This window comes from Ambystoma mexicanum, chromosome 2q (assembly GCF_040938575.1).
Source record: "Ambystoma mexicanum isolate Mex_15411 chromosome 2q, UKY_AmexF1_1, whole genome shotgun sequence".
NCBI classification, from domain to species: domain Eukaryota; kingdom Metazoa; phylum Chordata; class Amphibia; order Caudata; family Ambystomatidae; genus Ambystoma; species Ambystoma mexicanum.
Genome location: NC_090924.1, coordinates 840,710,769 through 840,738,022, shown reverse-complemented (window position 1 = coordinate 840,738,022; position 27,254 = coordinate 840,710,769). Strand labels below are relative to the sequence as shown.

The window sequence follows — 27,254 nt, the reverse complement described above, 5'->3', positions numbered from 1 at the left end:
GTTCCAACCAAGGAAAAAGCGCATTGAGGCCACACAAGTTGGGAAAGAGCGCTATATAAATAACTAAATACAATACAATACAAGGACCGACAAAGATGTTGCCGTTTAGGTACTTGCCTTTGTTTATGGAGTTCCTCATTGGTGGAGGAGTAGAACAGCTCTTTACCTTCGAAGGGAAGATCAAATACTTTATCCCAAACCTCCTTCGAGAACTTTATAGCATGCAACCACGCTTGGCGGGAGATGTCTACTCCAACCATAAGGCCCTGAGCAGAAGTGTCTACATGATGGGCCGCAGCCTGCAGTAGGTCCCGAGCCACAACTCTGGCATTGGATAGGCCCTCTTTCAAATCTTCCAGCCTGTCCCGAGGGATACAGTCCTGAAATTCCGGGGGCTTCTTCCACAGCTTGAGATTTGCCACTGCAAGGATGACACGCAGGAGAGAGCGAGACTGTGTGGCAGCAGACACCGAGCACGCCAATCTAGTGGAGGGCAGAAAGGAATCCTATTGTCAACCTTCTGTGGAAAATGCTGCTCGGCCCCAAATATAGGCCCCAAATGTAGGCCCCTCTGCACCAGCCGTTGAGAACGTTGGTGCAAAAGAGCTCATCAAAATGGCTGCCTCAGACCCCGTGGGTTGAACCGCCATTTTATCACTGCCCAAGGTGAACTGCGTCACAGTTATCAGCAAGGCCATTGTCACCACAGGGGTTTCAGGGGCTTTTTTAAATCCATTTTAGCCTTGTGGCAGGGAACCTCGGCAGAGGCGGTACTGGCAGATCTAGGGCGCTTTTGAGCTCTTTTGGATTCTACAGAAGAATTAGCCCTCAGTGAGGGAACCTTGGCAGGGCTGGAACTTGAAGACTTAGGGCCTTTGCCCTCCTTTTCCCCTTCAGCAGGATCGGTTCGACCACAAGACTGTGGGAAGGCTTAGGGTCACCCCCCATAGCCAGAGCCCTCGGAGGAGGCCCCTCGATGTTGCCGGTTTAAAATATAGCCCCTAGTTGGGGATCCTCAGGGATAACCCCAGTGCCTTTAGTCACTGCACAAGAAACCAAGACTATGCTCGGTGCATTTAGTTCCAGACTTGGAAACATCAGGAATAACCCTGGTCAAAACAGCCCCAGAACAGTTGGGCTTCACCTTAGCCCCCAGATGGGGAGCCTTGGATGAATATCTGGTTTTGACAGCCCCTTGACAGGGGGCCCTCGGAGCGACCTCCGTAATACAGGTTAGATCCCTTTTGGGACACCTCAGGGAGAACCCTGGTACCAGAGCCACTTGGGCCCCTCCCAGATCCAAAAGACCCGGGAAGGAGTCCCCTGGCTGGGATAACCTAAAAACGAAGGAACTTGTTTGAGGGACTTTTTTTAAATCCATTTTATCCTTGTGATAGGGAACCTCGGCAGAGCCAGTACTGGCAGAACTAGAGCTCATTTGGATTCTGCAGAATAATTAGCCCTCAGGGAGGGAACCTCGGCAGGGCCGGTACTTGAAGACTTAGGGCCTCCGCCCTCCTTCTTTGCCCCCGCAGCAGGATCTGCTAGTTATGCCCCACAGGAGAGGGCTACTCTGACCATAAGGCCTTGAGCTGAGGTTTCTACAAGATGGTCCGCAACCTCCAGTAGATCCTGCGCCAGAACTCTGGCATCAGATAAGCTGCCCTTAAAGTCTTTGTACCTAAATAGGAGGAATACATTCCTGGAAATCTGCGAGCTCCTTCCACAGTTTAACATTAGTAGCTGCCAGGATAAGCTCGGTATTAGCCTGACGCAGCTGAAGAGCCGAATTGGAAAATATCTTTTTCCCCCCAATGGCGTCAAGAAGCTTATAGTCCTTTGAAAGGATCCGAGATGCTGCAGTGGAGGACGTAGAGATCTGGGAGGGTCTCACATTTATATAGGCTTCTGGGGAACCCGGAGGGTGGAGTAAGCACTCTTATATGATCAAGTGGGAACATGACCTAGGACAGGAAATCCCAGAAGAGTCATGGGCTAAAATCTGGCAGGGAACACACAGTAGCTTGAGGTGCACCCAGACAACAGAGAGGGCAATAAATCACTGCTACAGGTGGTACCTCACACCGGCGAGGATCCATCACTCATCGCAGGAGCGGTCCGTTCGGTGTTGGCATGGGTGTGGCGAGGTGGGAAGCATGCTGCACATGTAGTGGCCCTGCCCTGCTATAGCTGTAGACTGGAGGGAGGTCCTCGCTCAAATTGAAGAAATAACTGGGGCACAGCTTTCGTTAGACCCCTGGTGGTCTTGCTTGGAGACGCCAAAGGATGGGTCCTACCCACTCACAGGCCCCCGAAGCCTCTGTGACATCCAAGCTACTCCTAGCAGCGAAGATCACTAGAGCCTGCTTCTGGAAAACCCAGGAGGGCCCCCGTCTGGCTTACTGGTGGACCAAGGTTTGGAAAATGCTGGCCATGGAGAAGATCACAGTGCTCATGACTAATTATCTCCCCAAGTATATGCTGACCTGGTCTCCGTTCTTTGACCATGTCAGAAATAGAGAAGCCCACCTATTTCGGCCCGTCTCAAGCGAAACTTGTGCTTTTTGTGAATAAACGATTGAGAGATGCCCGGGTGGGCAGGGGCGGGAGCTCGGAGCCCCAGGGAGAAGGGAGCATGGAGACAACAAGAGGGCAGAAGACTAAACCCTGGACACTCAGAATGTTGAGGGGCTATGGAGTGTGGACTTGTTGATGTTTATCATGGACATGGACTAATGACTGGAATTCATAGAGGCCTATGCCCAAACTCAGGATTCCTAGAAACACTACCCCCAGGTAAATAGTGGTTGCTAAGGCCAACTGCACATGCTTTTGGCTTTGGCCCTGATCCAGTTTCAGGTGGTCAAGGTGTTGCATGTGCAGTGGACCCTTTCGGGGTCTGCTTTGGGTCTGGCTAGCAGCGCTTAGGATCTCCTTAAGAAGGCATGGTTGCAGGGTTCCACCAAATGGACTGGACAGACAATGTTGAAAAGGGACTATTGCAACTCCCTTGATGAAGGACAATACCCAAGGACAAGGGAGGCGAGTCGAGTTGGAGGGGTGACACCTCGCAGCGTCATGCAGGCACTATTCTTGCAGGTGGTGGAACTCAAACTCTCGTGGTGGAGAACAGCTGCTGCAGCTACCAGGATGAAGTCCTCTGCAAAGTGTCAGCCCTCCATGCAAGAACATGTCTGGTGCAGCAGTGAAGCCCCTTCAGTGGGTGGTCGGTCTCTGGGATTTTGCAGGGACACTTCCAAAGTCTGCCAGCAGCAGGACACACAGTGGGCGATATCCAGAACGGCTTCAGGACCTCTCATGTGATCCTAATGCTAGGCTGCAACAGCTAACCAGTGGAAAGGGTCTGCGCCATTTAAAGAGGCAGAGGCTGTCCAATCATGGACAGCCAGCTGGCTAACATCTGCCCAGCATAACTTTGCTGAGATGTGGATTGGGACCAGACAGTCCATTCCCAGTTCCAACCTGTTTCATGCACACAAAGCACTAAAGTGAATTACCTTATTTGGAAATTTCCGGCACAAGGGACAGGTATTGTACTACTAGAAGCCATCACTTTGTGCATATGGAACTAAAAAATGCATTACCTAAGTAAAAAGAAAGATGCACGGTAGTGCACCAGAAAAAGAGAAATAAAGGAAAAAAAACAAAAACGCCACCTTCTTGCCTGGGCACATCCCAGAAGGAATTTTAAGGTAGAAAGAAAATGACTGTGCCCCTGTAATACTCGACTGATGTAAAACAAAAGCCAAGAAAGGTAAATGGAAGCACTTTCCCTGCATTGACAGCTACAAGGATTTTTTTTTATTCATTTACATACAGGAGAAACAATGCTCTTTTGATCACAAAGGAAAATACAATAAATAAGAAATCAGATTTGATGGGAAGCAGTAAGCTTCTTACAATGGGGGGAGTTTGAGGGACATTCTGACGAGATTGCAGATGGGAGTATTTGAGGGACATTCTGACGAGGTTGCAGATGGGAGTAAATGAAACAGTCAACGGAGATAATTCATAAATGGACATAGAGATTGAGGGCAACCAACATTGAACATTTTTAAGTGCAGCTAGGTGTTATGGCCAGCTGTGCTCAGGACGTGACCATGATGCGTGAAGGGCTAGAATGGTGGCAGATGAAGTGAGAGGCAGGTTTGAGGCAAGGGAACAATGTTAGCTAGCAGACAGATGAGAGGTAGGTTAACAGAGTAACTCTGAGTCGAGGGAGGATTGTAGTTTGGTTTTGAACAAATCAGTGTGGACTATTTCTCAGATGTCCGACGAAGAGAATTCAATACAGGGTGGTGTTGGGAGCCTGCTCCTTAAACTGTCGATAGAGGAGCCCGATGCATAGTCATTTTTATTAATGCTGGCTTCCCAGAATGATTGGGGAGGGGCCTGGGGGGATTGTCTCCAGTGCAGGCTGCCCCGCTTCCCTGTGCCTCTGCGTTAGTTACCACCTGCTTATTTCTTGGATTTAATTCCGGGTCTCCTTACAGTCCTCGTTTTTACCCCGTACTCCTTAATCACCAGCCCTTACACTAGGTATGACCGGAGTTGGGCCCACCCGTAGCATGTGAGGCCAGGGAGGGCTGAGTGGGTCTCACCGTACGTGAACTGCTGTCTGCCGCTTCCCATCCATGTTCGGAGTGAGTGTTCTGGCCCTGCGTATTCCGTTCTGTCGTAGTGCTGGGTCCTCCGTTCCGGAGCTCGCCTTGTTGCGCTCAATGCGGATGGGCCCAAGGGGCATTGCAAGGGGGCTGGGAGTTAATGCTCCTTGTACTGGTCTCTGAGGCTGCTCTGCTTCGGGCAGTTGGGGGGTGAGGGGGGGTTGGCTCGTCCCCACTGCGCTCTTCTTCACGTGTGGGGGGGGGGGCGGTCCGGTCTCGTGGGACCCCCTGTTCCGTGTCCCCGGGCTGCTATCTCCTTCAGCCAGGGCCGCTGTTATTAAGTGCAGAGCTTCTTACCGTCCTCTGCCCGCTCTCCTCTCAGAGTTCCTCCCATCATTCGGAGTGCAGACGAGGGATCCGACTGCGGCTCCCTTCGCTCTGTGGAGTCTTGATGCTCTGTGGGTTCCACGGGGGTTGCCTATGCTGTTCCGATTCCCTGAGGTGACGGATGGCTCTTCACCGTTCTCTGCCTCAGTGCAGTCAGTTGCTCAAGCACCTCCCAGGCAGCTCCGCGTTCTCTCAATTTGCGTACCGCCCGGCGAGGTCAGATGTGCGCCAGTACGATCTCCGCTGAAGTTCTCCCGTCCACAGTGCTTCTTTTACCCCTTATTGGGTCAACTTGGGGGGTCCTATGGGTTGGAAAGGCTGCTTATTTCACCTTTGTATTATCCCGCCCAAGCGGAGCACTGAGGTAGTGAGACTTTACTGGGTGGCGGCCATCTTGGAATCCTGTGTCCTCAATTCTATCCTAGCCCTCAGATTCTGAAAGCAACTCTGAAGGCCAAAGACATTACCCATAGCACCTTAAAGTGCACAAATGTTAATAACTAAAAATAAAGGTGCAACTCCAACACAAAGGTTCTCATTTGATAGCGTTCACAGTGCCAGGGAATGGCTCCCTTGTCAAGGTTCTCTTCACCAATGCAACAGATCAACAAGACAATCAAACGTTCTTTATAGTCCAAGAGGATAACTCCCTCCTACTGGCGTGGCAATCCACTCCGAGGGAAATGTCTCCTTTCCCTTGGTCTGTTCACCAATTCAAAATCCTAAGGGCATGAGACGTCCTTGGGATTCTTTGTTCAACAAAACAACTTGGATGTGGGTCCCAACCTCACAGGATACCCGGTATACTTCCCCTGCCAGGTTCTTCTCCACATTCTATGAAATTTGACTCACAAGCTTGACTTGGCCCGTTATACTCTCCTGCCAGGGCTTTTTCATGCAGTTCACTTTACACAGTTGTAAACTTGACGTCACCTGGTATACTTTCATGACAGGACTTTCTAGTACAGTTCTTATTTCTTGGATTCACTTCTGTTATTATTCCTTTTGAAATATTGGGTCTCAAGCCCCCTTTCATTCACTTCACTGGCTCTCATCTGTCCTTGATAGCGTTGCCGAAGCACCCTGATGTCCCAGGTTCCCTTCTCAGGACTCAGGTTTTTTGTGGTGTTCTCTGGTCCTCTCGCAAGGAGCATGAAGCGGTGCTCTGGTGTGCTGTCTCCATTTCACAGTCTGACTGGTTTTGCTTTGAGCCTTCCATGTCTTTCGCAGCTCCCGCTTTGCTGCCGAGCCCTTCTCTGTGTGGCGCTGGTAGTGCTTCTCGGTTCCCTTGGCCGCCAGGAAGACTTCCCTCCTCTTCCTGCGATGGACCCGGCATGGCGAACCCGCTCCAGCAGTCATTCTTCGGCGGTCTCCTCGAGCCTCCAGGCTGCACCGTCTGCTCTGCGGCTCAGCAGTCCTCAGTCAGCACTGAGAGGCCACAGCTTCTCCCAACAGCGTCTCTCTCCCCCATGCTGGTAGGGGTTAAATGTCCAGGCATCTATTATACGCTTACAACCACTAGCGTGTGTCCTGGGATTCTCTGCTTCACCGATCCTCATTGCTCCATTCAGCCTCCTTCTTCCACTATTTCTATATGCATGGGAATGATAGGCAGTCCTGGATACTCCATTCACAGAATATTGAAAGAGGTCATCAGTAGGCTTTATGGGTGGTTCAAAGGGACTGTCACAGTATGCCATTAAGGCATGTTAATGTTAAAAGGACATTTGTACCGTGCACTATCACCACTGGAGTGGTCCCCTGGCGCTCTGGCAGCTCTGAAAGAGGCGGGGGAGGTTGGGTTAGAGGAAGGAAGGAGGGAAAAGTGCAAGAGAGCAGTGATGTGCTGTTGGTGGCCTCAGCCCGGTGGGCCTGGGGTGTTTGCGGCCGGTAGTCGTTGTGTACTGTTGTGCGAATCTGTGTCTTTTTTTTTGTTTGTTTTTGTTGTTGCAGTGTAGTGAAGTTTGTGCGGTTTGTTATGCTGTAGGTTTTGGTTGTATTGGTTTGGCATGTGAGGTGTATGCAGAGGAGAAAATGTTAGTGGATTTGGTTAGTTAGCATCTTCATCCTGAATTGAAGCGCTGGGCTTGTGTAGTCTTCCCTGATGCGTCTGTCCTGATTTGAGTCCCTCTGAGATTCAATGTTCCTTACTCCTCTTGTCCCCGCCTCTATCAGGCTCTCTAATAGCCCCGCCTGTCCTCCCTTCATGTTCCTGTGGCCAGTGCACCTGCCAATGTCGACAAGTCAGGTTGTGTGCTAATTGCCAATGTCTCTGCAATTCCCCAACATTGTGGTACCTGGTGGCAATTAAGGGGCGGGTGGGGTAGTTGACTGTCTCTGTGCATGTCGCCTGAATTCCAGTCTATCCGGTGTCACCCATCCAGGTGCTGTGGGAGCTTCCCCGTTATTTCTGGGGCTGTCCGTGTCCTTCCCAGTTTAGTCATCCTTTTCTCGGTTTTCAGTTTGGGTCAGTGGTGTTGAAGAGCCAGGTTTTTAGTGATTTCCAGAATTTTAGGTGATCTTCTGTGTTTCTCATTTCTTTTGGGATGTTGTTTTTGCGGCTAAGTAGTAGAAGGAGGTGCCTCCAAGTTTTTTCTTAAGGTATGGTTTGATTTCCAGGCGGACGTCTTTGTTTGATCGGAGGGGTCTTGTCGGTTTGTAGATTATTTTCATTTGCAGGAATTCTGCGCCTTGTCCACTGATTGCCCTGTGCGTTATGCACATTGTTTTGAAGGTGGTGCGATGTTTAACTGGGAGCCAGTGTAGTGTTTTTAGTGCTGGGGTGACGTGGTCTCTTCTGGATAGTTTGAGGAGTAGTCTTGCTGCTGCATTTTGGATCCGTTGCAGTTTCTTCAAGAGGTGTTCTGGTATTCTGAGGTAGAGGCTGTTTGCATAGTCGATTATTGACATGATTAGGGCGACGATAGTGAGTGTTTTGTGCGTGAAGGAGAGGAAAGGTAGAATTCTTCTTGCCGTGTGGATGAGGAAAAAACATTTCTTCACTGTTGCATTTATCTGTGGTTCTAAGGTTAGGGTGTTGTCCATTAGGACTCCCAGATTTTTACTACCGTCGATGGGGTTGGTACGTTTCCCATTTTCGTGGGCCACGGGATGGTGGCTTAGTTTTCTTGGTCTTTGGATACGATCATGATTTCTGTCTTACCTGGGTTGATTTTCAGGTTGTTGGCATTCATCCAAATGAAGACCTTTCAGGCAGTCGATTAGGGTTGAATGATCGGCATCAGTGTTTTTGATTTTGTAGATTATTTGAGTGTCATCTGCGTAGTAGTAGCATGTAATGTTGTATTTTTTGAAGTTTCTGATGACCGGAGTCTGGTAGATGTTGAAATATAGTGGAGATAGAGAGGATCCTTGTGGCACTCCACAGTCGTTAACTCGTAGAGGGGATTTGAATGGTTTAATCCATACGGTTTCTGTTCTTTCTGCTAGGAACGATTTGGTCCAGAGTAGGGCTGTGTCTTCTAGTCTTTGAGAAATGGAGGGGATTTCCCTAAAGTGGGATATGCGTTTTCAGATGATGGAGGTTTGCATCCCCATTTGGTCCTCCCTCATATATCCGCCCCCAGGGTCAGGATTAGGTAACGGCTGCAGTCCCCGGGCCACATGGGAGAGGCACCTCCGGGGAGGGAGAGAAGGAACAAGTTGCTTACCTTACAGGTAAGCAACTTGTTCCTTCTCCAGCATGGGGTCTGGCATGGATTCACATGCTCATGAATAAAGAATACATAGCAGTACACACATGCACAACACGGGAGATAGCAAGGCTCATCATTAAGCATTTCAACAACTCAACATTAAGCATCTCTTACCTCCTCACCAGGCTCACCTTCAAGCAAATAGGTTGCGCAGTACTGCCTGGTCAACTCTGGACTCCTCCCTGGAATCCCGGTCGACGCAGCAGGATCTCGTGAAGGTGTGCGTCGACCTCCACGTAGCAGCCCTACACATGTCCAGCAGAGGCACACTAGACAGGAACATCGCAGTAGCAGTGATCGCTCTGGTTGAATGGGCTCTCGGACGGTCGGGCAACAGGCAACGGTAGGTTAGCCAACCCGTGACGGTGCATGATGCAGCCGGAGAGCCATCTGGAAATGGAAGCCTTCGAGATGGCCTTCCCTTGGTTCATGGGTCCAAAGTTCACAAACAGTTGTCTTCCAAAAACTCTTCATGCAGTCTACGTAGGACTTCAGAACACTAGCCACATCCAGCGAGTGCAAAGTCCTCTCAGCCAGCGACTAAGGCAACGGGAAGAAAACAGGTAACACCAAGGGCTCGTTGAGATGGAAGTCTGACGGCACCTTGGGCATGAAGGAGGCGTGTGTCCTCAGCACTACCCTCGTCTCTTGGAATGTCAGATATGGAGGCTTACAGGAGAGGGCCTGGATCTCTCCCACTCGTCGTGCGGAAGGGATGGCCACAAGAAACGCTGTCTTCCACGACAGGAACTTCAGCAGTGCCGAATGCAAGGGCTCCAATGGCGGAAGGCATTGAGCTCCCACGCCGGGGCCAGGGCCTTCACCGGCGGGAACGAGCGGAGCAGTCCTTTCATGAACTCCTTCACCAGGCGATGAAACCACAGCAACAAATCGCCCCGGATTTCTGGTGTAGCAGGAGATCACCGCCAGAAGGATTTTGATGGAGGCATGCGCCAGCCCTGCCTTGGCCAGCGACGGCAAGTATGGCAGCACTTGAGGGGCCGTAATCCATGGAGGGTTCATCTTCTGTGCACGGCACCAGACAAAGAACCTCTTCCACTTATGTCCATAGCACTTAAGAGTCGAGGACGCCCTGGCCTTTGCAAGCACCTCCTTGCAGTCCCCCGGGATATCGTAGCCTCCGAACTCTAGTGCTGCAGGAGCCAGGCCTGCAGGTTCAGCGATCCCGGATCGTGATGTAGAATGGTGCCTCCTTCCCTGGCGAGAAGATCTGTGTCCATCGGCAGTTTGACTGGGGGGGCGCTGACATGTCCAGAAGGTCCGGGAACCATATCTGCCTCGGCCACGCCGGTGCGACGAGGATCATCCTACACCGGGACAGTCCGAGTTGACTGATGAGTCGCAGAAGCAATGGCAACGGTGGTAACGCATACAGGAACAGGCCGTCCCAGGGGAAAAAGGAGAATGCATCGCTCATACTCCCCGGTTGGGGAAACCTGCTGGCGAACGTCCGGCATTTGCTGTTCGTCGCCGTACCGAACAGATCGATCTGGAGATTGCCCCACTGTTGGAATAGGAGATCCACTTGATCCTGCCGAAGCTCCCACTCGTGGCAAGAGCGCAGCTCTCTGCTGAGTGAGTCGGCGACAGTGTTCTTTACTCCTGCCAGATAAAAAGGTACCGGGAACATCCCCTGGGCGACGGCACAGTGCCACAGATCCTGCGCTTCCTTGGATAGGGCCGGGGATCTGGTGCCTCCCTGTTTCCGGATGTAGAACATTGTGGTGGTGTTGTCTGTGAAGACCCGTAACACTCTGCCCTTGAGGGATGGAAGGAAAGACCCGAGGGCCCAGAACACGGCCCGGAGCTCCAGGACGTTGATGTGCAGGGACCTCTCCTCCGGGAGCCAAAGGCCTCTTGCGTGGAGATCTCCGGTGTGCGCTCCCCATCCCTCCAAGGAGGCGTCCGTCGTCAGTTTCCTGGTGCACTGGGGGCTGGAAGTCCGTGCCCGCTGTGAGATGTGCGTGGGTGCCCCACCACCGGATCGCTTGACGGAAAGTCTTGTTGAGGGAGATCTTGTCTTCGAAGCTTCCCGCCACCTGCATCCAACGGGCATCGAGGAACTCCTGCAGAGGCTGCATCCGCAGCCTGCACAGACGCACAAGGTAGATGCACAATGACATCATGCCGAGTAAGGACTTGATGGACCTCACCCTGGCCACTTCCATGGTCAACAGCTGTTGTACCTTGCCCAGGATGACCTTTGTCCTTTCCTCCAATGGGGAGGACAAAGCGCCATTGTCTCGAGTCCGGCTCCCAGGAACAGGATGTCCTGCGACGGTACCAAGTGTGACTTTGCAAAGTTGATAGAGAATCCCAGTTCCGTAAGCAGGCGGACGGTCTTCGCTGTGTGGTCGAAGGCGAGTTCTCTTGACTTTGCTCAAATGAGCCAATCGTCCAGGTAGGGGTGTATGTGGATCCCCTGCAGGCGCAGCCATGCCGCCACCGGTGCCAGGCACTTGGTAAAGACCCTTGGCACCGACTGCAACCCGAAGAGCAGGGCCTTGAACTGGTAGTGCCGCCCTTGGACCACGAAACGTAGGAACTTTCCATGTCCTTTGTGTATGGGGATATGGACGTAGGCATCCTCCAAGTCCAGCAACAATAGGAAGTCACCTTCCTCCAGCTGTCCCAGCACGTGCTGAAGGGTAACCATCCGGAACTTCTGGGATTTGATGCATTTGTTGAGGCGGCAAAGGTCCAGAATGGGCCGCCAGCCGCCGGTCTTCTTTCGGACAAGGAAGTAGCGCAGAGTATACTCCAGAGCCCCGGAGCCTCCTTGGGAGGAGTTCTATCGCGCCCTTTCTCAGCATGGCTCGTACCTCCAGAAGAAGCTGTGGAACCTGCTTTTCTTTCCTGGCCACAGGTGGGAAACGGGGGCCTTTCCTTTGGAACTCCAGAGTGTGCCCGTGGGCCAGGGCATCCAGCACCCAACATGCGACTTGTCGGCATGCAGGCAGTAGAGGCATCGGGAGGGTTCGTCCGCCTTAAAGACGTTCTGCAGTCCACATCCTGGGCAGTTCTTAAACAGCCTGGATCCAGTGGGCGTTGAATCTCCTTTGTCCTGGGTCATGTCCAACACGGGGTAGACCTCAAAGATCTTCCGGAATCCTCCAAGAAGTGGAATGTAATGAAAATTCGCTCTTGGGGGGTGTATAAATTTCTGAAACGGGTCCCCGTTAATCGGAAGAGGAATCGGTGGAGCTTGAGGCTCGAACTGACCGAAAAAATAAGAGTAAACTCTTTGAAAAAATGCAATACGCAGTAAAAGCTCGAGAGCTAAGCACGAGGACTCCCAACACTTGAACGTGCGGTAAAAATCTGAAGATGGCTACCAGAGGAGGGGCTTAGGTAGAGGGCAGTCATTGACTGGGGGCAGTATGACACAGAGACCAGTGATTGGTTACTAGTAGAAAGGCAGTTCAGAAACGAAACTGATTTTTTCTTTACCACCTGACGACGGGGAATATTCATGAGCATGTGAATCCATGCCAGACCCCATGCTGGAGAAGACATCAGATTGATCACACCTCCTTATCCAAGTCAAGAAGATGTCTGCACAGGGCCTTTTCCAATCAGCAGATACCATGACAAATCATCATGGAAACCATGCCAATACAACAAACGTTTCGTTTTTAGGAGCCTGATATTTTATGTCAAATGCCTGGGACTCTATATAGGTCCCAATGCTGGTATGACTGGCAGGCTTGATAACGGATGATTCCATAGACAGTCTTCTTATCAGGAGAACACTAGAGTTTTCTTGGAAAACTTTTCAGAAGAAATAGCAAGTCTATAGCCAGCACTACTTTGGTCAAAATATTCCATAATTGTCTCACACGGGGTGGAGGTTCCCTGTCGGAATAGAGGACATGTATACCTCCACTCTAGTTTGTTGTGGTGGTGGTGGTTCTTTAATACCGAACTTCACACCCAAGAATTCTATAATAAAAAAAAAAAAGTTTCTACAAATGTAATTGTATGACTAAATGCATGATAGAGTTGAGCATGTCCAAACTGGTTGCAGGTGGACAAAAATAAAGTCTTCTCGATTAAAGCATTATGGCATTAGGTATATTGGGCCATAAACATCTGACATGGGTGATCTTGTTAAAGATTTGAGAAGACAAGGGCCAGATCTACTACATTTTTACTCTCCTGTTTGCATGGTACAGAGGATTAATCTGCAGTACTGTCCAACTTTTGCCAGTGATAACAAGTTGACCCCATACCATAGGCCAAGGAGGGAAAGCACTGAGCTGGAAGATTCAGGTAACGTACACCTAGAGTTCTCTACACCTCCATGGGCAGTCTAAGGCCCTGTTTCAATGGACGAGAAACTATCGCAGAGTGTGATGGGCAACGCCAACTCAAGATTCAGGTGCCAAATCTCTCATATCATTGAGTCAATAACATTTTATTTGCACATTGCATCCATTAACAAAGTTTAAAATTCCTACAAAGCATAACCACAAAATATACAACAACCTTAACAGTTTAAAATGACTGGAACTAAACCTCACACAAAACTAGAGTCTAGGACTTCGTAATGCATTAATCCCTTTAAAAGCATCCTTAATAAAAAAATTGGCTAAATCAGAGAAAAAATGTTCCTAATTATTTTTTATTTTTTAAAGCCCATTGCCCCTGAGTAAGTTGTTATATTATTCATTTTAAAATGCGATGCAAGTCAATGTTTCCTTAGATGGATTATAAACCTGCAAACCATTAAAAAAATTAAGATTCCCCCTCGCATTTTAAGCCACAAGGACAAATCTTCCCTAACCCCAACCACGGCGCTCTTGCTCGCAAAGGTAACACTTGTTTGAGCCATTAACAATAATCTGCGGCTAGCACGTGCATGTAATTTAACTATTGCTGGAGAAGGTTACAGGTGCACTTGAGCATAGACGTAGAATTTTAATTAAGGAAATCTATGCGTTCCTGAAAAAGTCTCCCCTCCATTTCCGCAACCTTCTTTTTTAGTAAACGTTTACGTTGCATTTTTAAATGGTCACCCGTACATCTTCAACCCCTAGTCTCCAGCGTGACATTATGTTGAATCCGCCAATAAGCCAACTTTCCCAGTCATATCACTGAAAGACTGATGCATAGTTTTCTATCGCTCCACAAACTCCACAGTGATCTTCGATACTTGACCCTTTTACCAGCATGCAGATTAAATGTGTCCTCAGAAACATGCGATATAGAACCATACAAAATAGATAGGAAGATACCAAATTAATATTTTACAGAACCAGAAATGCAGGCTCTGGAAGGGTCAGCAATAGAGAACTACTTGCAGCAACCAATGCATTTCTTGAAACAAGTCGCTAGTGGCATACTCAGCGAGAGAGGCAAAGATATTATCCGGAAAATAGACAAATTAATCAAAAATTGCACCTCCGCCAGGAAAGTTAGATGGCAAACAAGAACAGCACCGCCCAAAAAAAAGGAAAGCGTCAGGAGATATGCTTCCCTCAGCCCTACAGATAAGGTGTGCATCGGCCACTTTTACTCCCTAAAATAGGCAAATACTCACAAAAAATAAAAATGTGGTGTAAAAATACTGCCAACAAAAGAAACAGACATAGAACCATGTGCCCCCGTTTTCGCTCACGCAGCTCCATGGACATGTTTAGACCAGTAGTGCATGTACTACCACAGTAACAAACTACTATTATAAATGCCTGATCGAAGTAAGTAAACGTGTATCTTTTAATGTGCATGAATAACTAGGTGCAAAGAAATATTTATTACAAAAACATCCGTTTTTGAGTTAAAACATTTTTACACCCTCATAAAAAATACTCCCATAAAGAATTGGACTTGCATTTTTACGCCCTAAAAAATCATTTTACTCCCAACTTTAAAATTTAGGGTGTGAAATACTCCTACTTCCAAATCTTATCAGAAGCGCTGCTTCCCTGCGTCAGGTAGGTTGGAAAAACAGGTACTGAGGGATGACTGTTAGGGACACACACAAGTGAAGTGGTGCTAAGCACATGGAGCCATGCTCACCTAATCTACAACTTTAAATCAACAGCATTCTTTTGGAAAAGCTTCTTCTGGTGCAGGCTTGCACAAGCAGTTCCAAGAGAGGACTATGCAAAAATAAAGTTTAGGAAATAAATTGGAAAACAGCAGGGGCTACAGGATTTTTAGCTAACACTTCCTCATACCAGCCAAAGAAAACTAATTCAGCAATATTACTTGAGGGGGTGGGGCGTCATTACCAGGGGGTAATACCATGTTTCAAGCACTGGTATGCTGTGTGGGATGCCAATAACATTTGTGTGTTTTTAAGTTGTGAAACTGAGTGGTGGAAGTTTCAAAAGCTAAAATAAACTAGAAACAAAATGGCTGCTATTGGCAGCCATTGCAGGGGAAAGGGACAGGTATCTCAGCCAGACAAGCAGCAGCCACAGAGGAAAGGCTATGAAAGCTGAAAGAGATAAGTGGATGGGGGAGTATGGTGGGGAGAGAAAATGTGGCAGGTGTGGTGGATGACCGGTGGCTGGGGTCGTAACCCAGAAGTCAAGATGGCAGCTTCCTAAAGATCAGGGGGCCTCAGAAGACAGGGCATTACCATGAGGTAAATCCTGAATTCCGAGCTCCCTGACTGGCAGAGGTATTAATCAACGTCTCCTCCCGAGTGCCAATACATAAGAACTTCTTTATTGGACTACACATTAGAGAACATGTACATTCAATATAAGGATATGAACACCCATTGCGCTTAAGGATAAAATGCAATATGACTTATCGTTTCAGTAATTACATTTTCATTACCAAAAAGAGAAAACTAGGTCTGATATTTTAACGATCCCCTCACCGACAAGTGGGCATAATGTCAGGATTATGGATCTCTTTTCCACTTAAACAAAGTCAAGGAACAATATTTGTAATGTACATTTAAATGTCCTTAATTACCTTTAACAATTTTTTTCGCACAGGCATTGTAAACATTTTCTTGTGTTGTATTTGACTGGAACACATGATCAAAAACATATGGTTTCGACTAGAAGAAAAACAAAGAAAGACATTTAAAAAGGAGGTCATCGTCACAGTTCACATGATGCACGTTTTAAACATTTACATTAAAAATGAAAATAGAACAGACCGCACGTAAAAGGGTCCTAAACAGATTTATAGATTTAACAGTAAGCCCACCAAGGGTGATTTTGACATCCGTGCCATATGGTTCAGAGATTACATTATTCCCGGCTACATTATGTATGAAGCTTACATGTTAGTGAAAGGTCCAGACAAATTGGTCCACATGGCTTTATGATGCATGTCAAACACAATCAGGAGCCGAATTAATTTACATTCGGAGAGCTTTCTCATGTATTGTGTCAGAGTTAAACAAATAAAACAATCCCTAAATTTCCTGTGAAAAGGATTTTTGTGTCTTCTTTTCAGGATGGGGGAACGGCCCCACTGCTGTGGCATCACAACAGTGGAAACCTATGCCTCTGCCCTCCTGTGGACCATTTGGTGGGGACAATGGCCAGTGCATTTCATTTCCTGGATCTAGAAAGAAGAGATCAGATTAGGAAGAGAAACGGGAGAGAGCAGGCATCTTTCTTTAACGTTAACCCATTCCCTCTATGCCTCACCACATGTTCAGCACTAACTTAATACCAAGATCCAAAGAGATATTGGGGAATAAGTGTTGCACACAAAAAAATAAAAAATTTAAAACCGTAGCAGCCAAAGCAGTTTTCAAATGTCAAAAGGTCTGCCAGTTTGTCACAGAACTCTGCTCATTTGGTCCATGACACATTCTGACCCCTTGGACAGAATACATGCAGTTTTTTCAGTGGCAGTGTGGAGAGAAGCAACAGAATCCTGGATTGAGAGCTATATTGAAGAAGAAGAAGTTACTTCTTACCTTGTAACGTTCTTTCGACGGGATGTTCCTCTGACGTATTCCTCATCTTTGATAATACGTTTCCAGCTTGCTGGCATCGGAAATTTTTTCTGTAGAGGGCGCTGCGCATCGACGTCCGCAGAGTCGATGTCCCTCGACGGCCACCGTATCAGCGCCGACATCACCATGCCCGTAAATAGCCACGCGCGGCGTCCGTTGCTCAGTTACGTTTTGTAGCATTAGAAAAGTCATGCCTGAATTGGTTATTGACCTTGAAGGAGCGTAAACTGCAACCACAAGGGAAGTATTACTGCGGGGATGGATGGGAGGGGCGATAAGGAATAGGTCAGAGGAAAATCCGGTCGAAAGAACGTTACAAGGTAAGAAGTAACTTGTTCTTCAAAGAGATTGTGTCCTCCGACGTATTCCTTATCTTTGATAGACTCCCATAGCAGTGGCATGTAATTGGAGGTGGGAGTAAGAATGTTATGCATCCCTTTAGAGATGGACCGAATGTAATACGGCCTTGCCAAATCTGGTCTCTTGACTAGTGGAGGAATCCAGGTTGTAAAATTTTGTAAATGTATGTGCGGAGGACCTTGTGGCAGCCGCACATATGTCTGACCGGTACCCCTCTTTGGAGAGCCGAAGAGGCTGCGATACCCCTGGTTGAATGAGCCCTAAGATTTTGGGGTGGCTCTTTCCCTGCCAGTTTGTAAAATTCCAGAATGGCCAAAATAATCCACCTGGAAATGGTTTGTTTTGTTATGGGTAGTCCCAACTTGTGACCCGAGCATCCTACAAACAGTTGGTCTGCTTGCCTGATCCTAGCCATTCTGCTGATGTAAAAGCTGAGAGCTCGCCTTGGGTCCAGCCTATGTAGCTTTTCTTCCTCTTTCCCCGGATGGGGAGGAGGGTAGAACGAAGGTAATTTTCTGAGTAATATGAAATTCAGAAACCACCTTTGGGAGGAAATTAGGCTTCACCTGTAGGACAACTTTGTCCTTGTGGAAAATTGTATGTGGGGGTTTACAGGAGAGAGCTTGTAGCTCGCTCACCCTCCTAGCAGATGTTAGTGCTACCAATAGGACAGTTTTAAGCGCGAGCAATCTCAGCGAACAAGAGTGAAGTGGTTCGAATGGAGTGCCCATTAGGAAGTTTAAGACTAAATTTAAGTCCCATAAGGGAACCTGTAATGGTTTTGGAGGATAAACATTAGTTAATCCTTTGAGAAATTGTATCACTAGAGGTAGTTTGAAATACAATGGTTCCTCCGCAGTGCGCTTGAAGATTGAAAGCGCTGCGAGATAGCCTTTTACAGTGCCAACTTGAAGGCCTGAGTTTGCCAAGTAGAGTAGAAACGATAACACCGTTGGTGTTCCACATGAAAACGGGTCGATATTCTCTTCCCTAAACCAGCTGCAAAATTTGTTCCAACGGCAGCGGTAGAAAGACTTTGTTGCTGGCCTGCTGACGTCATCAGGGAGATCCCAATCCTTGTACCTCACCCTTTCAGAAGCCAAGCGTGAAGGTTGAGGGTTCTGGTGTCTGGATGGAGAACCCGACCTCCCTTCTGCGAGAGAAGATTCTCTGAGTGGAAGACGGATTGGTGGGCAGATGGATATATCTAGAAGGTCGGGTACCACGTTCTCCTGGCCCAGTCCGGGGCAATTAGGATCATGGTTTTCAGGAATCTTCTCAACCTCCTTATCATTTGAGGAATAACAGGGACTGGTGGGAACGCGTAAAGGAGTGGAAACTCCCAGTCCACTACAAACGCGTCTCCTAGAGCTCCTCTCGGGGGAAATTCCCTTGAACAGAACAGATCGCACTTCCTGTTGGTGCTCGTGGCGAACAGATCCACCTTAGGGGTTCGCCAAAAGGCGAAGATCTCTTGAAGGACTTCCTGAGCTAGCTCCCACTCGTGGGAGACTGTGCTCTGCCTGCTCAGAGCGTCCGCTGTCAAGTACTCCTCTCCGGCTAGGTGGACTGCCGATAGAGATTCCTTCCCGAATTGCCCAAAACCAGAGCTGCATTGCCTTTCTGCACAGTGGCAGTGACCCTACGCCTGTTGTGGTAGTGCATGGCCACCGTGTTGTCCGTCATTATCAGGACATTTCTCCCCTGTACTGATGGCAGGAAAGCTTTCAGCGCTAGTCTGATCGCTCTCAGCTCCAATAGGGTGATGTGTAGTCTGGACTCCGATGGAGACCAACGACCGCTGATGGTCAAGTCGTTGGCATGGGCTCCCCACCCCGTGAGTGAGGCGTCTGTGACTACTGTTATCTCCGGCCATGGTTGCCAAAACAGTTCTCCTTTCAAGATGTTCTCTGGATAGGCCCACCATTGAAGGTCGCGGGCTACTTTGCCCGGAATCCGGAGGAGATCTGTCATTCTCCCCGAGAATGCGACCACCGAGTTCTCAGTGCCCACTGAAGAGATCTCATTCTCAGGCGAGCCTCTGGCACAAGGAAGATGCAGGATGCCATGAGGCCTAGCAACCTCAAAAAGTCGAAGGCTGGGAGACTTTGGGTATTTTGAAACTTGTTGACCATCTGCAGAATATCTTGAGCCCTCACCTCTGGTGGCGAGGCTTTTCCCAGCGAAGTGTCCAGGACCGTTCCAATGAACTGAAGTCTCTGTGATGGTATCATCTGTGACTTCTTTAAATTGAAGGAGAAGCCCAGTTCGTGAAGGAAGTGGCAGACATAATCTAGCTGGGTCTGAGCTTGTTCCGAAGATACAGCCCCGATCAGCCAATCGTCCAGGTAGGGGTAGACGTGGATGCCTTCCCTCCTTAGACTCGCAGCCACTACCGACATTAGCTTGGTGAAGACCCTCGGGGCAGAGGTTAGCCCAAATGGCAGAACTCGAAATTGATAATGAGTCGCCAATTAAGAACCTCAGGTATTTCCTTGTTTGGGATGGATTGGCACATGGAAATGAGCATCCCGAAGGTCCAGGGATACCAGCCAGTCCTGGAGCTGGAGGGCCTGAAGGATCTGAGAGAGAGTTACCATCTTGAACGTGTCCTTCCTGAGGAACTTGTTCAATTCTCGTAAATCCAGGATGGGTCTCAGTCCTCCGTCCTTCTTTGGTATGAGAAAGTAGGGGGGGGAATACCAGCCCTTGTTCCTGTCCGCTACAGGTACCGGTTCTATGGCACCTTTCTCTAGCAGGTCTACAATTTCCTGCAAGAGGAGCGGATCTGGAACTTTTAGAGAGCTGTTCCCCGGTGGATGACTGAGGGATGTGTAGAAAGGGTAGGCAGTAACCCTGGGGAACTGTCTCCAATGGCCAAGTATCTGACGTTATAGCCTGCCATTCCGTCAGATGGTGAGTTAACCTGCCCCCTACAAGTGTCTTGTGTGGAAAGACCTCAGAGTGGTTTGGGGGCGGCTGATGCAGATGCCGAGGGTAAAGAGGCACCTGCTGCTGCTGCGGCCTTAGTACCTTTGACCTGTCCACCTCGGGTGAATCTCCTTTGGCCTCTTTGAGCCGGCTGTCCGCTGCCTTTCCCGAATGTGGAATAATAGCGAAAGGACTTTCCTCTCCCAGAGGTTCTTGAGGGGCGAAAAGGAGTTTGGCGGATAGCAGCTCCTAAAAATGTTGCTGCTGCTTTAGATGTCTGCAACTTTTACAGACTGTCATCAGCCTTTTTTCCGAATAATGAAGAGCCGTCAAAGGGCATATTCAAAAGTCTGGCCTGTACATCTGGAGCAAAGCCAGACTTTCGCAACCACGCATGCCTGTGGATTGTTGTACTTGCCGCCATGGCCCTGCGGCTACTGTCAGTGACTCGCACATGGCATCTTTGCCATCTTTAATAATGTTAAGGAAGGCTTCCTTTTCCTCTCCTTCGAGTATGCAGTCAGCCGCTGATGAAGCACACTCCGACAGTGTGTGACTGAACCTGGCGAGCGTACAGGTGGCGTTGATGGACTTCAATGCCATACTACAAGCAGAGAAGACTTTCTTTGCCATAGAATCATACCTCTTGTCATCTCTATCCGTGGGACAGTAGGGTAAGCGGTCCTGCTGCTTGATGAAGTTGCTGCTTGGACCACCAGGCTCTCTGGAGTCAGGTGTTTCGATAAGTATTCAGGGTCAGCAGCAGCTACCCTATACTTGGCTGATAATCTTTATTGACAGCAGGGATAACTTCAGGAGTTTCCCAGTTAGATGCAATTTTTCTTTGTAAGGCTGTATGGAAGGGGACCACAGGATCTTCCTGTGGGCCTTTGTCTAATATGTCCGTCAGGTCATCCTGTTGAAAAACAGGCAAAGGCGCAGACCAACCCATGAATTCAATAATTCTTGCCATCAGGGTTCTATAGGGTGTTTCGGCATGTTCCCCTGGGTCTGGTTTAACAAATTCCACTTCTGGGGAAGTGTCCAGCCCACTTGCCTCATGTAATGACTCTTGTAGGTCTTTCAACCTTCTTTCCTCGGAGGTGAAATCCTCTGAAACAGGTAGTGTGGTCCTCTGCAACTCGAAGGTTTCCTGGTCAGAATCTTCCCCTTCTTCATAAATTGAAGATAATCCAGGGTACTCTGACCTCTGAAATGGTATAAAACCCATTTCTAAGGCAGAAGGAAACAGTCATTATTGGGCGAGAAAACGTTGATGCCGATGTGACAGGCTTCGAAGGCGCCGAAAAGAGAAAACCGGAAGAGACCTCGAAGAACTCGAGAGGATCGGGATCCTACTCGAGGACATCGACGACGGACTCGGCGTCGTGCCGGAGGCTCTTGGAATCACTGTTGGCTGTGGAGTAGACGTGGTCATCTCCTTCATCGGCATCGACGATGGCGTCGAGTCGATCGACCGATGCGAAGAACCCTTCGACAACGGCGTTGATGGCGCCGATCCATGCGTCGAAGGTATCTTCGAAGACGGTGCCTTCTTACCCGATGGCCCGTGGCGCTCTCGGGTGGAATGTTTCGCCGGGTGCTGCGAGTCGCGGCGTTTTGATTTTTTGGGTTTTTCACCCGGGGTATCACCCTCAGCTGTCTTCGAGGGGGACGAGGCCGCTTTCTCGAAGACGCTTAACATTTTCTTCCTGACTTCCTCCCACTCAGCCCGAGAGCTGTGTTTTGTGGGGCAGGAGACCCTTTCTGGGGAAACAGAAGACGAGGAAGGGGATCTTCGACGTCTCTTCTTTGAATGTCTTGATCTCGACGAATGGTGGGAGCTACTTCGAGATCTAGAATGGGAATGTTTTCGACGGCGAGGAGACGAATGCTTCGACTCGGCCGAAGAAACTTTCGAGGAGGTTTTGACTGACTTACCTCTCTCGAGCTTCCCCTTGCGCTCCTTCAAGGTTTTCATCGTCATGGACATGCAGTCCTCACACTCCGAACAATGGTGCTCGGCTCCCAAGCACCACAAGCAGATCCTGTGTGGATCCATTATCGACATTTTTTTTTAACAGAGTCTAGACATTTTGTGAAGCCGGATCGCGGCGTTGTCGGTTCCGATGAAGAGAACATCGAGAACGAGTTGGTATTCGAGTAGATGTAGATTAGATTATCTGACTGAACTGCGCAACGATGTTCCGAGGCCCCGCGAAGGGCGGAAAAACAGAACTGAGCAACGGATGCCACGCGTGGCTATTTATGGGTATGGTGATGTCGGCGCCGATACGGTGGCCGTCGAGGGACATCAACTCGGCGGACGTCGACGCGCAGCGCCCTCTACAGAAAAAAATTCCAAGGCCAGCAAGCTGGAAACGTATTATCAAAGATAAGGAATACGTCGGAGGACACAATCCCTTCGAAAGGAAAAACTACTCACCATGGTGATAACTGTAGTCAGCTTCACCATAATCTTAGGACTTCTCGTCCACAGATCAACAGGACTGGAGTTATTTTCCATCAAAAATATTCCTCATTTAAATATGCAGTAACGCACAGTGCACAGGACCCTTCCTGCCAAGCCCAGCCCCTGCCTCGTCCAGTCAGTCTCTTTCCATCCAGGTGGTATGGCGTTTGGAGGAAGAGAGACTATGGACTTCAGGGTTCGAAATCAGCCAGGAGCTGGGAGCTATTTAGCTCCTGCTTATAGCAAAGGGAAACCTGGTTAGCTTGAAGCAAACAGCTACCAGGAGTTACTTTTTACTGCTGGCGCAAGTGGTGCCATACAAACCCAGCTACGAGATTTTAACTTATGTATGTTTGGGAATAACGGGGATCTGCATAAACAAAAACAAGTCTTGCCTTTTTCTGATAGCAGCGATGGCGGAACTTAGTGTGGCGGAACTGCCTGTTCTGCCCCTGCCGTGGAATGTCGACTCCTTTAAATATCTGGGGCTGAACGTACACCGTGACCCTAAGCAGGAACATGAAGCCAACACAGTCAGGGCCAGGGAGGGCCTGTTTAAATTGATGGAATTTTGGGGTAGGCTACTCCCGTCAATGGCTGGCAGGGCGTCTCTTCTAAAAACGGTGGTTTTTCTGAGGCACTGCTTTGGGTGAAAGTTCTTTATAGAGGTAGACAAGATATGTAAGGGGTACCTCTGGCTGGGGGGCAAGGGGGGCAGAGTTGCATTGAATGTTATGCAGCGACCATATGCAGAGGGAGGAATCAAGAGCCCAAATTTTGAATTATACTTCCTGACCTGCCAATTGCAATACGTGATGCACTGGATGGCGGACGACCCCCACTGTGGACACATTCTTCCTACTGCTGGCATTACAAGGGCTATTCCTCAGGGATTTTATTGGATTTCACTGAAGGAGCGGGGTAGTCACCCTTAGTCAAGTTGGGAATACAGGCATGGCAGAGGACAAGTATACTCATGGAAATGAGACACCAATATCGCCACAGACTCCTCTGGCCGCAGTGGTGTCCGACAAGCACGGACATAGGCAAAGAGTGAGGACTCAATGGGAGGCAAACAGGATAGTGACCATAGGAGATTTGAGAAATTAAACGGGATGGTCAGACTTTGCAGGATTTAGGGAGAACACTGATATACACGAGGGCCAATTCCTGCTACACAGGACGATACTGTTTGCAATATAAGATAGGTGGCCTACTGTCACAGTTGAGATTCTTTGGAGGGCAGACATGGATACGGGTATAAACATCTGACGGGGGGGGGCACGCTGTCTCTAGAATCTATGAGGTGTTAATTGAGTTCTCCTCGAGAACCCAATTGCAAAGTAATAGCAGGTGGCAGGAAGACTTGGGGAGGGTATTTCTAGAGAGTGAATGGAAACAGATTGGTATATATCACAAGAACGTGTCGAGGAATTCCAGGTTGCAGCTAATATGTTGTATATTACACAAAGGGCGTACCTCACACCAGCAGTGATAGCCAAATTTAAGGGGGAGCCAATAGACAGGAATGTCCTAGATGTCACAAGGGGAATGCGTGATTGCTTCATATGTTTTGGGGGTGTCGAGTGATACAGTCCTTCTGGGGGAGAGTGGCGGACAAGGTGGCCCATGGGGGCATCTCTTTAGATATCTGCATTAAGAGATGGTGGGAGGACCTGAAAAAGTGGCCCACGGCAGAAACGGGCGTGTGGGAACAAGCGTTGGGGATGCAACGCCAAGAACGTGGAATGGACTTCCACCAATGGATTGCAATGACCGAGACATTGTTTGCTCGGCAGGACGGAGATGGCATAGCGCAAGACGCACAAGAATAAGTTGGGGACAGTGTGGTATAATAATATAAGTTAGAGTTTGTACAGGCAGAGGAGGGAGGTGTTGGGTAGTTATATTGAGAATGTCATGAAGCATAAGATGATATAATTAATGTTGGTTTGTTGTTGTGGTTATTGAAAAATGTATACATTTTTTTTTAAATAAATGTTTGGGAATGTATATAAAGGATGAAAAATAACACTTAAGGGACATTTAGAGCATATTGGATAACATGAAATGGACTAGTTAGCTTTGCTGCGCACTATGTACTAGCTCTTGGATCCCCAGAGGTAGATCATGTCTAACTCGTTATGACGGATACCCAGGCGCTGCTTTTTGCTCCTAGTCAACAAATCTGACTTTTTATCCCTGGCGCAGTACAGTAGCAACTATGGTGAGCAACTTTTACTTTCACCTATGGCTTGTCCTCCCTTCCTCTATACACGTGGGAGGTTATCAACCAGAATAACCTAGAGCGAGGAGGCAATCTAGCCAAGTAAGTTCAGAAGCAGTGCTGGCCATATCCGACGACAAGCCAAAAGCAGATGTCCTGGCAGTAATGCTTGCAGTACACAGAGGATGAGGCCCAAGTACCTGCCATGACAATGACCACCCAGGATACATGCCTCTCGAATGGCATCGAAACAACTGTGTCCCTCACTGGAAGCCCTTGAGGGAAGAGAGAGACTGACATTTGTAACTCTCCACAATGCAGGGGACTATCCAGCGAGCAATAGACACCTTGAATATCAGCCGACCATGGGAAGTACTGCCATAGAGCACAAATTCTTGGTCCTGTCCAGAAAGAACATCAGGGCACGATGTACATCAAGCCAATGAAGACTCCTTACCACCTCAGAAAACTGATGCAGGAAAAAGGTTGGTAGGGACATTTCTCGATTTCTATATAAATTCAACACTACATCATAGGGCTCCGACGGAAAAGTGACCGGCGCTCTCCAACCCTGCAGTTATTGAGACAAAGCGGATACTGGACAAAGCCCTGGACATGAAGGGTTTATGAGCCAAGACAATGTTCAAATCCCACAAAGGATAAGTGTCCTTCACAAAAAGAAATTGGTCAAAATGACTTTTGACAATTAGGTTTGATGAGGAGAAAAAAAGCTCAGAGCCATTGCAAGTCCTGATGGCTGAGAGGTAGGTATGGCAGAATCTGTCAGAACTGCAGACAAAGTCAATTTAGACATGGATAGCATTAAGTACAGCCCACATAACAAGAGGTTCAGCTATCCATTAATGGACCTGTGGCAAACACATGACCACTTACTTTTGTAGTGGTACTGTGCGCATTTCTTCGCAGCTGCCATAATGACATGCATATTGACTTCCAAAAAGTTTGAAGTGACAAAAACAGACAGCTCAGGAACCAGACCAACTCAGACTTGGCACAGGCTAGGAGTGCAAAACCTATTCTTTACCCTATGGGGCTGGCGGATCGAGGGAGCTGAAGGGGAGAACATGAATGACCAGAGGCTCTCGAAATCGAGCCTGACAAGCGGACAATCGGAATCGTTGACACCTGAATGTATTCCCCCAACTTCATCACTCTATGGACAAGAGGGAACACTGGAAAAGCATACAGGAAAAGAACACTCAATTGAGAGGGTATCTCTCGATAAATTGAGACTCCCCCCTCAGATAAAACGCATAAAGAAGGAAACTTACATTCTTGTGAGTGGCAAAGAGGTCCATCGCAGGGTCGACCTAATCCAAGAACAGCTCCTTAACGGTTATAGGTCAAAGATTTGATTGCAAAGGATCGAATCAAAAGGACCTTAAACAAAAAGGGTCGATTTTTTTTGATTTTTTTACATTTTTGGGGGGTGGTGGGAGTCTCCCCCCAACCCGCTGTTTTGTGGTAAAAAAAACACTTTTTTCCAAAACGGAAACCCAAAAAAATATATATTTAAAAAAAAGAAAATTCGACCCTTTTGTTTTAGGTCAAATTGACTCGATCCTATGGCATTCGATCCTTTTGGATTCAAATCTTTGACCGGACACCCTCAACTACTGGAGGGTGCAATTCCCATTTGTGGTTCTCATAGTCCCGCCCGCTGAGGGAGTCTTCCGGATTGTTCTGACCAGGAAGATACAAGGCTTGGAGAATGCTGTGAGGTCCATTACCATGAATCCACCGCCAGGAAGACCAGCTTGGAGGATCTGGTGCCCCTTGCTTGCTGATATAAAGCACTGCAGTCGTGGTGTCAGTCAAGATCTGGAATGAGTGGACAGATGTTCAGAAGCAATGCCTTTAGGACCTAGTCGATTGCCTGCAATTCCAATAAATTGATAGGACTGTCTCTTGGCTGGCGACCACAAATCCTGGACCTGTAAGCAGTTTATTGTAGCGGCTACAAACCTGGAGGAACAAAATCAGTCACGATCGTCACAGAGGGTACAGGATCTGAAAATGGAACCCCAACCTTGAGATTCACAGAAGTAATCCACATGAACAGGTCCTCCTTCAAGGAGGTCCAAGATAGGGTTCAACTCTTGAGGTGGATTGTATTGATTTCAGTTTGAAGCTAGAAAGGAGCTGTGAATGTTGGATTCTGAAACTGGCATACTAAACCGGAAGGACACAAGAGGCCGAGACCCAGAAGCCTTTGAAATCACCAATCCTTAGTCATGTGGTGGTCGAGAAAGATTATTCAAGAGAACCGAATTTCCTGAATCTTTTCCCGCCTGGGGTGGACTCTGGCAACCTCTATATCCCAGCAGAAACAGTTCAAAGTCAGGCTACGTTAGCCGTCAATTGCCATTTCCTTAGGTTAGCAGAAAGATCCAACTGGAAGGGACTATCCAGCAGTTGTCCCCAAGTTCAATGCTTATTATTTTTAGGGTATTTATTGAGCACAGACCTAGCTTTGGGAAGCATCAGAGCACTTTACAATCATAGAGGGAAGAACACAGAGGGGAGCTAACAGGGGTGGGCAACTGGCAGCAAGGGA

General features: G+C 48.4%; 1 protein-coding gene across 2 annotated transcripts in view; it reads right to left on the bottom strand.

Annotated features, from left to right (window-relative positions):
* KIF5B (kinesin family member 5B) overlaps nt 1–27,254 on the bottom strand; it is a 1,711,571-nt gene that overhangs the window by 1,478,134 nt on the left and 206,183 nt on the right. For both annotated transcript variants that reach the window (XM_069648059.1, XM_069648058.1), the window contains exon 2: nt 15,683–15,770. In XM_069648059.1, coding sequence (XP_069504160.1) covers nt 15,683–15,770 — 88 coding nt within the window. The remainder of the gene's footprint in view (nt 1–15,682; nt 15,771–27,254) is intronic.